Here is a 16,453-nt window from a genome sequence, read left to right as displayed (position 1 = left end):
TGTTTAAATGCAAAAAAAAAAAAATCATTTGAAGTGTTTTTTTTTTTATTGAACTTTCTTTTTTTTTGAATGAAGTGAAAAAAGTTTTGAAGTCGTTTTTTTTTTTAATCATTTTGACACAAACGTACCGCAGTGGGGGCGGGTGCTTCCCCATTGGTCAGACATGCTTGAGTGACAAGTGTCTACACCAACGACGTCTTTCTGACAAGCAAGTCATGGTCGCCACTCGCCAGCGAGCCAGGAAGCAGTGGTGGAGTTGTTGGTAAGTAGATAAAACCGTATTAAAATGATTGGTGTCACGTTATTAGCCTACTCTGTTTGATATTTCGATTAAACATACAGCTTGCTAACTTAGCTCACGTTGACTAATTTGTGTGATGGTGTTAGATATCTGACGCCTCATATTGTCAGGCAGGCTAGCAGGGTGCGCTAACGGCTAATTGAATTGTTTATTTCACTTAAGTAACGTTACAGAGGCTTGCTATGTGCTAGTGCTATATTGTGTTATAATACGTAACGTCATTAGTGGTCAAACAACAGTCCACAGGCCAACTGTTGCCCACAGCGCTGCCTGTTTAGCAGCAACAGGTCATGCAGAGCCTGAGTCTATCTTCTCACACAGCCCACAGGATTACAGCTATTTGACCGTCCCGCTCTCTCTCTCGCTCACGGGTAGTGGTCTCCCCACCATCACAGTCAAATGCTCGCAGACACAGAGGCAGATGCTGTTATTTTGAGAGCGGGGCTTACATATGCCGTCCCGTACGGAAAATAATGTTGCATACCACCGGTAACATGAATATATATTCCGTTGCTCGGTGCGCAAACTAGCTGTGTCAGGCATTATTTATAAGTAGCCTAATGTCCTGCACAACTCCACATGGAAAACTGGCAGTTCAATGAAGTGATGCTTATTGTCTGACATAGTGTACAAGTAGTTACTAGCTTAAAGTATTGTGCCAATAATGATCCTTCTGGTAAATTTGGCATTCAGTTGAGACACAAAAGCTCTTAGTTTAATGAAAATCTTTGGAAAAGAAGACAAGATGGTTTGTTTAATTAGTATTCATTTATTTAGATTTCTAATATCATATAGTATTGTCCTGTCAACCCATTACAAGTCTTGCCTTATTCAGTGTTGATTTATTGACATGTTTATGTAAGATGTTTTATTAGAAGGTGTGTGAGTGAAAGTTGTCTGAAGTTGTATTTTTCTATTTTATTGCAATGCTGATTGATAATGTAGGACTCTGGTCCTGGCTTGGCCTAAGTTTTGGTGTCTCTAGGTGCTGTGCTCTGTAGGCATGACACATTAATTTCTTTATGTGATACTTTATTTTTTGCATCAAATTATTTGAAGTATTGATAAGCAGTATTGATATCGATACAGGTATTGCTGCACTCTCAATTATAACTGCTCAATAGTGTCGTATGGTTACTTTTATTATACAAGCCATCAATTTTGATGGCTTGTTAGTGTAACCGTTAAGCATAATGGCATTAATGCTATATATAGCGTACATTTAGCCAGATATTTTTTATTTTGTTTTGTTTTTTTTTTAAAGTAGCTAACTAGCTAAAGCCTTAAGTAGCTGAAATTAAGTTGTCTCGTGTCTCTGTCTGCAGCAACACACACACACACACACACACACACACACACACACACACACACACACACACACACACACACACACACACACACACACACACACACACACAGACAACGATAGCTACCTACATTAACTGCAACATCTTTCCAGGCAGCAGATGGACTAATTGTTTTTCCTGTTGATCAAATTATGTTTTTTTAGGCCAAGAACTCCACTAAAACTTTTTGGAACAGGATTGCTTAATAAAGGTAAGAATGGATGGGTAGATTTTATTTATGGTTTTGCTCTTTTTATGTGTCCGGTGTATTGTAGGTCATAACCATTTTCACAACAGCCATCTTTTCTCCCTCCCATTTAGAAAGACCAATACTACACATCACCTCTTGTGCATGTCTTCATGGCAAGGCGATTATCAAATACTCAGGTTACACTCCACTTGCTGTTAACTGGATTCACACTTTTTAATCTTTTTAAAAATATATATATATATATATTAGTCTTTTTAGACTCTACCTGCTTCATCTAAAGTGATTGATGGTGTTATTGTTGATAACAGTGGTTAACTTAGGATCTAATCTCTCATCCCAGTATGACGAGCAGGCAGCCACTGCCGCTGCGCAGACTTTTCTGTCAGTGCTTAATCGCACCATAGAAGAACCCAGGCAGAGGAGTCAGGACATGCCTACTCCTTCAACTGTACAAAACGAGATGTCCAGGTAGTGTAGCCAGCCAGCAGTAGTGCATTTATTTTTCAAGTCAGCCATGCGGTATCAGAGCTGAGGGTGTAGCAACAATAGTCTTGACTCAAATGCACGACTCAAACACAGCGTTAGGCAGGGTAACAGTCTTTACTGGAAAAACAGGTTCGGTACACAAGTAATCCATCAGCGGGGGCAAACAAACCAGACAGGGATCAGGCAAAGGCGAGGTCAACCAGAACACAGGCAGGGGTCAATACCAAGGAACTAGAAAATACTACAGAGCAATAAAGGCTATGAAGTAACGCACGGGGACAAAAAGACGAACTGGCAACGGACAGGGGAAACACAGGGACTATATATACACACACACAGAACAGGTGAAAGTATTGAGGGTGGGGACAGACAATCAAGGAGGAGGACGAAACCACACGAGGAGGGAAGGGGAATCTGAAACGAGAGGAGAAGTCAATACAACAAGATGACTTTCATAATGGGAAGGATATGCGCTTGAGATTTCAACACACCATTTCGATTAATGTGGACAACTCTGCATCATGCACATTTTCTTTTGTGATGTCCTTCAGTGTCCCGGTCACCAGATACTGGTAACACCACTCTTGAAGAAAGCTTGGAGGCGGTCCACCTTGGCCAAGGCTCACTGCAAATATTTCACCAGCAACTCTGGATATAAGAGGGGGAAATAAAAAAGTGATGCTATGACAAAATTATGTATTGACCTCCCTGTTCATTCACACCATTACCATGGATATATTTTTTTCCTCTATTATCTAAAAACTATGCTAGAGAAAGTTGATTGTTGAAAATACTTCCATGTACGTATATTCCTCCAGCAACAAGAGTCAGTTTGCCATTTAGGCCAACATCCTCTGTTTACCCCATGTGGTGAAGGCTGAAGGAATATAATTTAAATATGAAAGTGAATATTTAGGTTAATTTTGACTAATTTATCAATCCATCCCAAAGATCACATTCTTCAGACTAAAACCACCTTGTGAGATCACAGTGACCTTAACCTTTGAACTCCAAAATCTAATTAGTTCAGAGTCCAACTGGACCTTCTGGTCACATATAATCAAATTCTGCCAAGCTGTTTGTCCTGAGATATCCAGTTACAAAGAGTAGGAAGTACTACACAAGTCCTTGCTTGTGTTGTAGGAACTCTCAATGTACGTCGCTTTGGATAAAAGCGTCTGCTAAATGACATCGTAACATTGTACTAAGCCGGATAAGACAAATACAATGCACGAGGTGAAAATATAAATTCATTCCTATGTACCCAAGTCCCTGTGACATACCAGCATCATGTCAGGGGGGTGCACTTGTACACCAAGGTGCCTCACGTTACAGAATCAGGAGATAAGTTCCTGGCTGGAATGGCCAGGAGCCAATATTTGGAATGGTTACTTACTATGTACCCAAAGTCACAGAGTCAAAGTGTCTTAAGACAAGATATGTAGAGGTGTACCACGAGCAATATCTTTTTAATGTAGTCTATTCCTCTAGCAGTGAGTAGTTGTACACACCATTATAGTATACACCATTGTGTAAATGCAAGTAAATAAGTAATACTGTTGATTAATATGAGAATATGAATAAGAGTAACAAACTTAAAATAGTTTTTGTCCAGGTCAGTGATGGAGTATTTTGGGATCTTCCCCTTCTTCCCCCCTTCAAAGAGGCGCGTCTCTATCCCAGCAACCATCTCTGTGGACATAAACAAACCAGAGAACAGCCTCAGTCACAGGGTTTTATTGTTGATTTGGAAGTATTACACACTTGTGACTGGCTTACTACTTACCAGACAGGAACTCCTTCCTTAATGCCCCAGTGTCGATGCCAGCTTCTCCTATGAAGGTAATTTTCAGTTTGTTCGCTGGGCCTCCAGTCTTCTGGCGCTGCCAAAGCTTTAGACCTCTCTCCAGCATGTTGTCCCTCGAGACACAAATGTTGAAGGTCTTCCCCGTCTCAACTTTTGAGTCAACCCAACGCAGAACATCTTCTTCACTGTTAAAATAAATTATTACATCTTAAAAATCTAAAGATATTTTGGCAGCAAAATCAAAGTTTCAAGATCCCTTTTCTTTTTTTTTACCATGAGATGTCATCTATTGGATCTTGTGTTGGTTCTTGCAGATCATGGGGACTTTCAGGTCCAGCATCTGGGCTCCATACAGGACTACAACTAAGAATGGAAGTTACAATGAATTCCATCTAATCACAGCAAACTAAAAAATGTGATGTTATTATATGCAAAGGACATACACCACTTGTCTGTTTTATTTATTTATTTATTTTTTTACTCTTAAGCACATTGAGTCTGCACCTGTCGCACGAAATGTGCTATATAAATAAATGTGACTTGACTTACCTTGTTCCACAGATACTGGCGTGGAACTCAATGTCCTGGCTTGGGAAGTATTTGTTGCATATCGGGCATTTTGTCTTACTTTGCTAAATGGGAAGATGTATGGACAGGATTAGTTCCAATTTTTATAGCAACCCTCTCAGCATAAATGGTAAATAGTAAATGTTCATTTGATCATTTATGGTTTCACTCAAAATCAGGAGTAATAAAAATATAAAAGATTATATTATTATTGCAATAAATATTATTCTGTCCTACATATAACCATACCTTGTTCGATGGTGGCACATCTAAAGTCGCAGGAACAGAAGAATCAAGCTCCTCATCTTCTTGCTGAAAATGCAGCCAAACAATGTGTCAGATAACTAGATAACACTGATTGACAGTTGTCAGTCATTTAACATTTAAACAGGCCAAGATTTTTTTAATCTAAACAGCAAAATTCATTTTTTTAAACCAGGTTTTCTTATAGTTATGGTTATTTTCACTCAGACTTTTGTGGATGCTTAATCAGACACTCGGCTTTGATATAATATATGTATTTTTAATATTCAAATTCATGTTTCCAGGGGCTTTTTTAATTTATTATGACTACACTTTATTTTCTCATAATGATGTTTCTGTTTATCTTATGCCAATAACAGACATAGATGATAACAATTAGAGAAGAAAAAAAACACTAAAAAAAACACCATTTCGATTTTGGGACAGTTTACATTCACTTCGGGATGGTTGAGACCGTTTTTCAGGAATGTCCAGGGACAGTTTTAAAAAAAGTTAGTCTGGAGGCCTGGTGGCAACATTCACCTTTCACTTGCATTAAGTGGAAAAATGTGACAAGAAAGGCGTCTCACCTCTGAATCACAAAGAGCTGTCCAAGACGTCCCTTCACAATCACCTTGCACATGAAGGGCAAGCATTTGCAATGGCATGACCATTTTGCACTGTGTGCATGTAGCCTTTGGCATGAGACTGAACTCTGGAGCATCCACTGGCAGTGGTGTCAGATCAATCTTCTCTTGGAGAGGAGCAATATATAACATAAACTTCCCTCCTGCGGAGGCGCTTCTAAGAACAGAGCCAGTGTATCCCTCTGACTCTAAGGCGACAGCGGTCATTCTCCTCCTTCCATGTCCACCTGCAAATTCAAGTTTTATGGGAATTAAAAGTAGTGCCAACCAAGTATATTAACATCAGTGTGCTGAGCATGGCATTCAGCCAGTGTAAGTTGACCCATTCATGGCATACTTGTAAGTGAAAAATAATGACATGAGGAAAAGTATTATCGACTGTAATGATAATGAAATCGAGGACAAAAAGTTAAAACGTGCACAATCAGGTGTTCTGCATTATAATAATCTACAATGTCATGTTTCAGAAAAATATATTAGATGTTTTTATGTTTAGATACGAGCCTCTATGACATCTCTTCTTGAGTTAAGCTCTAACATTATTCACTAAATTTCCCATATCTCCTTGCGGCAAGTTTGGTTATCACATTATGATCACTGTACACATGGATGTGCCCACTTAAAAAAAAAACAAAAAAACTGTCAAGTCAGTATTTTCGAACAGCTTATTTAGGGAAACTCTGGAAACTCCTTTTGAACTCGGAAAAGCCTTGTGTAGTGCAGGGCTCCACACTATTTAAAGATTCTATTCAAATAGCCTTATGTTAATCTAATGTCTTGTTTAACATACCAGCTGCTTTGTATAGAAGCCATCCTCCTTCAAGACTTGCCATTTTCGGGTAGGTGCTCTCCAGTAAAGTGGACAACTACAGTAATAAAGACAGAACATTTCAGGAAGGTATATCTGTAAAAATCGATTGTGGAGAAGGCAATGATAGAGGAGGTAGGGGGAGATAAAGAAAGATGCTGCTCCTCACCTCTTCATGGCTTAAGTCTTTAGTGATCGAGAGAGTCCTCTTTCCCAGCCCTGCCTGTAGTAGCTCCAGTTCATCTTGTGTGGTCGGGGTTGTTTCTGCTTTGTCACTCAATAAGAAAAAAGCCATGTCAAATCCTTTCCATGGTTTATGTTTCTTGTCTCTGTGTTTGTCTGCAGATTTTCTTTTGAAAAATCCAGGGAATGATCTGCAAAAAAGTAAAAAAATGTGAGACCCTTGTTTGTAAAATAGATTTGTAATATTTTACAAAAAGGGGTCAGTAAAAAATTAAATTTGCATGGGATGGCTGTGTATGTGGAATAACATTTCACAAATCCCCTACAACCTGCATGTCATGACTCGGTCCATGTTATAGTTCTGTTTCCTGTGTCATCTTGTTGTATTGACTTCTCCTCTCGTTTCAGATTCCCCTTCCCTCCTCGTGTGGTTTCGTCCTCCTCCTTGATTGTCTGTCCCCACCCTCAATACTTTCACCTGTTCTGTGTGTGTGTATATATAGTCCCTGTGTTTCCCCTGTCCGTTGCCAGTTCGTCTTTTTGTCCCCGTGCGTTACTTCATAGCCTTTATTGCTCTGTAGTATTTTCTAGTTCCTTGGTATTGACCCCTGCCTGTGTTCTGGTTGACCTCGCCTTTGCCTGATCCCTGTCTGGTTTGTTTGCCCCCGCTGATGGATTACTTGTGTACCGAACCTGTTTTTCCAGTAAAGACTGTTACCCTGCCTAACGCTGTGTTTGAGTCGTGCATTTGAGTCAAGACTATTGTTGCTACACCCTCAGCTCTGATACCGCATGGCTGACTTGAAAAATAAATGCACTACTGCTGGCTGGCTACACTACCTGGACATCTCGTTTTGTACAGTTGAAGGAGTAGGCATGTCCTGACTCCTCTGCCTGGGTTCTTCTATGGTGCGATTAAGCACTGACAGAAAAGTCTGCGCAGCGGCAGTGGCTGCCTGCTCGTCATACTGGGATGAGAGATTAGATCCTAAGTTAACCACTGTTATCAACAATAACACCATCAATCACTTTAGATGAAGCAGGTAGAGTCTAAAAAGACTAATATATATATATATATATTTTTAAAAAGATTAAAAAGTGTGAATCCAGTTAACAGCAAGTGGAGTGTAACCTGAGTATGTGATAATCGCCTTGCCATGAAGACATGCACAAGAGGTGATGTGTAGTATTGGTCTTTCTAAATGGGAGGGAGAAAATATGGCTGTTGTGAAAATGGTTATGACCTACAATACACCGGACACATAAAAAGAGCAAAACCATAAATAAAATCTACCCATCCATTCTTACCTTTATTAAGCAATCCTGTTCCAAAAAGTTTTAGTGGAGTTCTTGGCCTAAAAAAACATAATTTGATCAACAGGAAAAACAATTAGTCCATCTGCTGCCTGGAAAGATGTTGCAGTTAATGTAGGTAGCTATCGTTGTCTGTGTGTGTGTGTGTGTGTGTGTGTGTGTGTGTGTGTGTGTGTGTGTGTGTGTGTGTTGCTGCAGACAGAGACATGAGACAACTTAATTTCAGCTACTTAAGGCTTTAGCTAGTTAGCTACTTTAAAAAAAAAAAAAAAAATATCTGGCTAAATGTACGCTATATATAGCATTAATGCCATTATGCTTAACGGTTACACTAACAAGCCATCAAAATTGATGGCTTGTATAATAAAAGTAACCATACGACACTATTGAGCAGTTATAATTGAGAGTGCAGCAATACCTGTATCGATATCAATACTGCTTATCAATACTTCAAATAATTTGATGCAAAAAATAAAGTATCACATAAAGAAATTAATGTGTCATGCCTACAGAGCACAGCATTTAGAGACACCAAAACTTAGGCCAAGCCAGGACCAGAGTCCTACATTATCAATCAGCATTGCAATAAAATAGAAAAATACAACTTCAGACAACTTTCACTCACACACCTTCTAATAAAACATCTTACATAAACATGTCAATAAATCAACACTGAATAAGGCAAGACTTGTAATGGGTTGACAGGACAATACTATATGATATTAGAAATATAAATAAATGAATACTAATTAAACAAACCATCTTGTCTTCTTTTCCAAGGATTTTCATTAAACTAAGAGCTTTTGTGTCTCAACTGAATGCCAAATTTACCAGAAGGATCATTATTGGCACAATACTTTAAGCTAGTAACTACTTGTACACTATGTCAGACAATAAGCATCACTTCATTGAACTGCCAGTTTTCCATGTGGAGTTGTGCAGGACATTAGGCTACTTATAAATAATGCCTGACACAGCTAGTTTGCGCACCGAGCAACGGAATATATATTCATGTTACCGGTGGTATGCAACATTATTTTCCGTACGGGACGGCATATGTAAGCCCCGCTCTCAAAATAACAGCATCTGCCTCTGTGTCTGCGAGCATTTGACTGTGATGGTGGGGAGACCACTACCCGTGAGCGAGAGAGAGAGCGGGACGGTCAAATAGCTGTAATCCTGTGGGCTGTGTGAGAAGATAGACTCAGGCTCTGCATGACCTGTTGCTGCTAAACAGGCAGCGCTGTGGGCAACAGTTGGCCTGTGGACTGTTGTTTGACCACTAATGACGTTACGTATTATAACACAATATAGCACAAGCACATAGCAAGCCTCTGTAACGTTACTTAAGTGAAATAAACAATTCAATTAGCCGTTAGCGCACCCTGCTAGCCTGCCTGACAATATGAGGCGTCAGATATCTAACACCATCACACAAATTAGTCAACGTGAGCTAAGTTAGCAAGCTGTATGTTTAATCGAAATATCAAACAGAGTAGGCTAATAACGTGACACCAATCATTTTAATACGGTTTTATCTACTTACCAACAACTCCACCACTGCTTCCTGGCTCGCTGGCGAGTGGCGACCATGACTTGCTTGTCAGAAAGACGTCGTTGGTGTAGACACTTGTCACTCAAACATGTCTGACCAATGGGGAAGCACCCGCCCCCACTGCGGTACGTTTGTGTCAAAATGATTTTAAAAAAAAACGACTTCAAAACTTTTTTCACTTCATTCAAAAAAAAAGAAAGTTCAATAAAAAAAAACACTTCAAATGATTTTTTTTTTTTTTGCATTTAAACAGTTTTTTCTTTGATTGAAATTATTTTTTTTTTTATTGAAAATGTTTTTTTTTGATTGAAGCAACTTTTTTGGGATTGAATAATTAAGACACAAATGTCCTACCCATAACATGGTCCAAACACAAAAAAGATTACTTCAATCAAAGAAAACATTTTCAATCAAAAAAAAAAGTGTTCAAGTGCAATTTTTTGAGTCTCAAATATTTTTTTGCATTCAAAAACATTTTTTCTATGATTGAAAAGGTTTATTTTTTGATTGAAGTGATTTTTTTATTGAAAATATGTTTTGTTTGTTTGAAGCAACTTCTTTTTTGATTGAATTATAAAGACACAAATGTCCTACCCATAATATGGCCCAAACACAAAACAACAATACTTCAATCAAAAAAGTTGCTTCAAACAAAAAAACCTTCACTTCTATCAAAAAAAACATTTTCAAGCAAAAAAAAATAGTGTTCAAATGCATTTTTTTGAGTCTCAAATATATTTTTGCATTCAAACACTTTTTTTCTTTGATTGAAACGGTTTTTTTTGATTGAAAATATATTTTTTGATTGAAGCAACCTTTTTTTTGATTGAATAATAAAGACACAAATCTACCTCCATATAATACCCACATGTCCTCTATTTTGTCTAGCAGCCAAGTACGTGTATCAGATAACACACTCTTAACACTAAATGGACACACAGTTGTGAGGTGTAGATACATGGCATGTGTGACATTTTGTTCACATACAAAATAGTTCCAACTCACCTGTACATTTAACCATGAATTTAAAGTAATATTCTGGGTTCAGTACAAGAAGACATTACAACAAAATAAGCTTCCATTTACCCCTCATTTTCTCACTCTACATAGGGGCTGAATGCAGAATTCAGAAACCCTTGTTATTAGTGACACCGGTGGCCGTTAAGTGAACTGCAGCCTGCAACTTGTGCTCGCACTCGATAGTGACGCGATTTTCCCGGCAAAAACGTCCCGAGTCCTTCACATAAAAAATCAGTCTACAGGCTTTCATAGACAACCTTGGAAGTCGAGGAAGGTTAAGTTTCATTACAACTGTTCACACATTTGCAATAAAATGCAATTAATACATGGAAGTTCTAGCCCCTTTAAAAAAAAATCTAAATGTGAGTGAAAGTGGCAGATCTGCAATCTTTAAAATACTCACTGTTTTGGAAGGAAGTAGCCTCCAGTAAGACATAGACATGTGTTATTATACTTTTAGTGTTAAAAAATTGCTTAATAATTTTTTATTAGCTCAAATTACCCCACAGATATTTGTTAAAATTGTCCATTTTTGAGGGTGAACAAAAACGCACCGTTTTGCGTCTGTTCCTTTAAATGCAAATGAGCTGCTGCTCCCGGCACAGGGGGCGGAGCTATGACAGCTTGCACTTACACAGACATGCACTGAAAATTTTAAACACTTTTAGTCTTTCAAACCGAAGTCAGACAATGATGGAGAGACTCAAGAAGAAGTGAAAACATGTAGACAACATTTCTGAATGGCTAGTTGATGAGTTTATGTAGCTTATGTGTAGTTATCTTCTAGTCATTGGTTAGCATATTCTGTCTTGATAATCTATAAATCGCCTTCCCGGGGGCGGGTTTATGTAAATTTTAGGGTTGGTGATGTCACTAACCCGGGAGGAATGTCGTGTAGTCGTCTGTTGTAGTCCTTAAAAAGCGATTTCTTAAAAAGCAAATATCTCCCTTTGCTTTGAACTTTGAGCATTTTCAGATGTTGTTTATGCTCAAACAGCAACATTACACACTAACTGAAGTTAGAAAAGTGAAATCATAATCAACCACCCCTTTAAGGAAAAATGAGGGAGAGTCAATTTGACTCATTTCTTTATTCTGAGGAAATCAACATTATGCTACTATGCTGTCAACTTGTATTGAACCCAGAATATTCTTTTAGGAAACATACAGAGTAAATGCAGGTGGAATAAGCTGCGAGTTCTGGATCCCGTGTGTTTACTGGCTGGCAAGGGGAATTTTTACGAGACATGAGGCCTACAGTGCATTACAGAGGCAAAGTTCAACAACCTCCACCGCACTCACGCTCGCTCACGTTCTTCTGTTCTTTCTCACAGTGTGAGTAATGATACCCCAGATTGAACCTCACTGTTTAATAAGCCTTCGCGAACATGTTGCTAACACACTCTTGTTCAGATCACGCATAGACGGGCACAGGGAACCAGATACACACACGGCTTCTGTTAACCCGAGAGTGAGGAGGTCAATCCAGTTGATCCCTTGCATGCATGCCTCTCATACGAACACATTGCGTCCATGGCAACAAGATCCCTGCTTGGCGTTAACGCTAATAAAACTGGTGCCATCTGTGGTACATATATACTGGTTCACTGTGCCACACTAATGAACCTCAGCAGAACACATATATATATATATATATAAAAAAAAAAAAATGCATCCAAACGGTGACAAAATGGCAGCCGTGAGCTCAGTCTATGGAATTACCTTTAGGTTAGTGGATCTGCATCTGTGTGTCATCAGGATGTGCTGCTAGTTGGGTTTGCTAAAATTAAAATAAACTTTGACCTTCCAAACCTTGATTAGGCTAACTGACGGACGGGTTATATATACTGTACTAAAAAAGAATGGAAAAACACCTGCCTTTCAGAACTGTTACTCCCACGGGCGGCTCTTGCTTTTTCTTTACAGTATGTGCAAGTGAGAAAGCTTGGTTTAAATTTTAAAGAGTTAATTTAAACTTTTTCTACAAAGGGAAAAATCTGTGTAAAGTTGATCGTGACATATTTAATCAAATAAAATAGCTAAATAATTTCACTACATATTCTGAAGTTTTGTCTGCTTGTCTCTCCTTCATAGCAACAGAAACTTTTCAGTAAAGTTTTTTGTTTTTGTTTTAGTTTTCATTGTATGTGCAAAATTGGAATATAACATAAAACATTTACGAATAAAGCAGGGTTTCCATCCCATGTGTTCAAGAGAACAAAATCACCTCTTCTTATTAACTGTAATAAACATGGAAGTTGCTGCAATCGGGGAAGAAACTGTGGCTGTGTCTGAAATCCCCCCTATACCCTAAATAGGGCACTATTTGAGTAGACAGCCATTTGTAGTGGTGTCCGAAACCATAGTGGATGTTATCGAGTACACTCATTCAATCCCACAATGCACAGCAATAACGACTGTACAACTGCCCTGCGCCCCAATGTCCAAAACTACAAAATATGCGCGACTGAGGGTGAGAGGTTTAGATAAAGGTTTGAGTGACTAATAATCAGTTTAACCTGATAAAATTTTTTTTGATTTGATGTTATTCGTGTTATATTTAATCTACAATAACAAGGTGGACTTTTATAATGATCCGTTCATAAAAGCTGAAAAAAAAACCTTTACTATTTTTCACACAGTACAAATGTGTCATAAATATATACATATACAGTGAGGAAAATAAGTATTTGAACACCCTGCTATTTTGCAAGTTCTCCCACTTGGAAATCATGGAGGGGTCTGAAATTGTCATCGTATAGGTGCATGTCCACTGTGAGAGACATAATCTAAAAAAAATATATGATTTTTTAACTATTTATTTGTATGATACAGCTGCAAATAAGTATTTGAACACCTGTCTATCAGCTAGAATTCTGACCCTCAAAGACCTGTTAGTCTGCCTTTAAAATGTCCACCTCCACTCCATTTATTATCCTAAATTACATGCACCTGTTTGAGGTCGTTAGCTGCATAAAGACACTTGTCCACCCCATACAATCAGTAAGAATCCAACTACTAACATGGCCAAGACCAAAGAGCTGTCCAAAGACACTAGAGACAAAATTGTACACCTCCACAAGGCTGGAAAGGGCTACGGGGAAATTGCCAAGCAGCTTGGTGAAAAAAGGTCCACTGTTGGAGCAATCATTAGAAAATGGAAGAAGCTAAACATGAAGCTAAACAACATCTTGCTCCATGCAAGATCTCACCTCGTGGGGTCTCAATGATCCTAAGAAAGGTGAGAAACTAGCCCAGAACTACACGGGAGGAGCAGGTCAATGACCTGAAAAGAGCTGGGACCACCGTTTCCAAGGTTACTGTTGGTAATACACTAAGACGTCATGGTTTGAAATCATGCATGGCACGGAAGGTTCCCCTGCTTAAACCAGCACATGTCAAGGCCCGTCTTAAGTTTGCCAATGACCATTTGGATGATCCAGAGGAGTCATGGGAGATAGTCATGTGGTCAGATGAGACCAAAATAGAACTTTTTGGTCATAATTCCACTAAACGTGTTTGGAGGAAGAAGAATGATGAGTACCATCCCAAGAACACCATCCCTACTGTGAAGCATGGGGGTGGTAGCATCATGCTTTGGGGGTGTTTTTCTGCACATGGGACAGGGCGACTGCACTGTATTAAGGAGAGGATGACCGGGGCCATGTATTGCGAGATTTTGGGGAACAACCTCCTTCCCTCAGTTAGAGCATTGAAGATGGGTCGAGGCTGGGTCTTAATGACCCGAAGCACACAGCCAGGATAACCAAGGAGTGGCTCTGTAAGGAGCATATCAAGGTTCTGGTGTGGCCTAGCCAGTCTCCAGACCTAAACCCAATAGAGAATCTTTGGAGTGAGCTCAAACTCTGTGTTTTCTGCGACAGCCCAGAAACCTGACTGATCTAGAGAAGATCTGTGTGGAGGAGTGGGCCAAAATCCCTCCTGCAGTGTGTGCAAACCTGGTGAAAAACTACAGGAAACGTTTGACCTCTGTAATTGCAAACAAAGGCTACTGTAACAAATATTAACATTGATTTTCTCAGGTGTTCAAATACTTATTTGCAGCTGTATCACACAAATAAATAGTTAAAAAATCATACATTGTGATTTCTGGATTTTTTTTTTTTTTTTTTGAGATTATGTCTCTCACAGTGGACATGCACCTACGATGACAATTTCAGACCCCTCCATGATTTCTAAGTGGGAGAACTTGCAAAATAGCAGGGTGTTCAAATAGTTATTTTCCTCACTGTATATATATATATAGCTGCTCTATGTATAATACATGAATATATATATATATATATATATACAGCTGATTTTATATTTTAGGAAGGTGCTCCCTTGCAAGGGGATTATCATATTTAGGGGTCCTTGGCATCAAGATGATTGAAAACCCCTGTGCTAAAGTGACCTGATCATATTTCATGTGGCTATTTTGTCTGTTAGCATCTGATGTACATTTCAAACTGCGCCTCAAATCTAAGCTTCAGTTCGACCCCCTACAGAGGTACAGCCGTTGCTAATAATGTCCATCTTTCATTGTGCTTTTCCCCATTCAATCCATCATTCACTCCTTTTTATACTAATATCCAGACCTTTTCTGATCATCCCGTCTGCGTTAGCACTTAACCGCAGGAACCTGTTTTATTGGTGTCCGTCTTAGCGTGGGAGCACTGATTTTTTTCATAACTCATTTGATGCTACGTTGGAACTGGGTTCATGTCTGGATGGCGTTACGGCACACATCTGACATCGCTGCACTTTTCCTGACTGGAACGCTGGGAACGGGAGCGCTTTTCCGAGTTTGGATTATGGATCAAAGTCAAAATCAGGCCGAGGGAGGGAGAGAGAATCCCACCCCGGCCAGGTGGGGCATAAGCTGAGGTGAAAAGCAACACCCAGAAACCGCGGGAGAGAGGTTAGGAAGCATGGGTCTCTTTGAAGTGCTCCTGCATGTCATGGTGAACTTGGTCTTGTTGAAGCTGAACCATAGCGGATTGATTTGCATGGAGGTGGGGGTGAGGGGGTGGGGAGAGCGGCAGAGTTATTGTTAACCCCCACAAGTGTGTGTGTGTGTGTGAGTGAGAGAATTGGCCATCTGTGGTAGGATATTACAAGTGTCTCACTTCACCTTTCTCCCCTATCACCCTCTCGGCCCACCCAGAGTGCCTGTTTCTATTAGGTCCCAGTCAGTCGAGGCCTTCACAAACAACAAGAAAATACTTTTCTGTCCTGGATCAAAGGACGCTCGGCCCTATTTACACCTGGTATTAGGATGCGTTTTGGTCGATCAGACGAGGGAGACACATTCCGTTTACAACTGGTGTTTTAATCTGTCTCTTTTGTCCACTTTCAACCACTTGATTTCCTGATTTCTTCAAGGGGAGGGTCATGGGTGGGTAAATGTGTGGGCTTTTTCAAATCTTTTGATCTAATGGTCAAAATAAGCTTGTGAAATTTACATATGAATACGACCGGAGACGACGGAAAAACACACGGAGAGCATCAGCTTTAGTTTCTGCTCTGACAGCCGTAAGATCAGCCGAACGCTGTGAGTGTGTGTTAGAAATCAGGAATGGTGAGAAAACATTATGCTTGGTACGTTTTTCATCTTAGGGTCTTGGGTCTCCAGCCGACAAAGTTTAAATACCGTCTGGCCAGCACTTCCCATAATGTTACGCATTAGATCAGTAGTGGAGAGAAGACGGTCTTTTGTTGCTGTTCGAACACATTCGATCACATGAGTGTTTACACTATGAAAGCGATCCGGTTGAATGTGTTTTTGACTCCCTCTGGAAGTGGTGGAAAGTGGACAAGCTTAAAACGTTTTAGACCCCATTTACACCTGTATTTAGCATCGTCCACTTGTGATCCGATCGACCAAAACACATCTTAAAACCAGGAGTAAACAAGGCAAACCGAGTCCCGAAATGCCCCATTCAAACAGCAACTTGCAGAAGTT

General features: G+C 39.5%; 1 protein-coding gene and 1 long non-coding RNA gene across 5 annotated transcripts; one reads left to right on the top strand and one right to left on the bottom strand.

Annotated features, from left to right (window-relative positions):
- Window positions 1–129: 129 nt before the first annotated feature.
- LOC308687219 lies at window positions 130–3,181 on the top strand. The gene is made up of 4 exons (XR_014029712.1): window positions 130–262; window positions 1,812–1,858; window positions 1,969–2,034; window positions 2,199–3,181. It is a non-coding gene; the product is annotated as an uncharacterized lncRNA (long non-coding RNA).
- Window positions 2,329–9,541, bottom strand: LOC308687218 (uncharacterized protein). Of its 4 annotated transcripts, XM_081359579.1 has the most exons (14): window positions 9,460–9,537; window positions 7,908–7,954; window positions 7,732–7,797; window positions 7,440–7,567; window positions 6,586–6,790; window positions 6,399–6,474; window positions 5,552–5,835; window positions 4,968–5,030; window positions 4,701–4,783; window positions 4,425–4,514; window positions 4,131–4,336; window positions 3,940–4,036; window positions 2,836–2,992; window positions 2,329–2,758 (listed from the first exon to the last, which is right to left on the bottom strand). In XM_081359579.1, the coding sequence occupies exons 3-14, from the start codon at window positions 7,756–7,758 to the stop codon at window positions 2,603–2,605; spliced, it is 1,572 nt and encodes a 523-aa protein (XP_081215705.1). In that variant the 5' UTR covers window positions 7,759–7,797; window positions 7,908–7,954; window positions 9,460–9,537; the 3' UTR covers window positions 2,329–2,602. The 4 variants fall into 4 exon arrangements, with proteins under 4 accessions (XP_081215705.1, XP_081215706.1, XP_081215708.1 ...); XM_081359580.1 differs by lacking the exon at window positions 7,440–7,567 and having other exon boundaries at window positions 9,460–9,541; XM_081359582.1 differs by lacking the exon at window positions 7,440–7,567 and having other exon boundaries at window positions 7,756–7,797; window positions 9,460–9,526.
- Window positions 9,542–16,453: the final 6,912 nt, after the last annotated feature.

The sequence above is a fragment of the Scardinius erythrophthalmus genome (assembly GCF_964197995.2).
Source record: "Scardinius erythrophthalmus genome assembly, chromosome: 2".
Taxonomy (NCBI): Eukaryota; Metazoa; Chordata; class Actinopteri; order Cypriniformes; family Leuciscidae; genus Scardinius; species Scardinius erythrophthalmus.
The sequence above is the reverse complement of the archived record's forward strand: the minus strand, read 5'-3'. Positions and strand labels throughout refer to the sequence as shown.

Bases quoted from the DNA above. Each gene is read 5' to 3' on its own strand.
- LOC308687218 (XM_081359579.1), bottom strand. From the start codon at position 7,758: ATGGCAAGGCGATTATCACATACTCAG. The intron at 6,475-6,585 runs GTGAGGAGCAGC...TTATTACTGTAG, and splicing joins AAGACTTAAGCCATGAAGAG to TTGTCCACTTTACTGGAGAG. The intron at 5,031-5,551 runs GTGAGACGCCTT...CTGCATTTTCAG, and splicing joins CAGCTCTTTGTGATTCAGAG to CAAGAAGATGAGGAGCTTGA.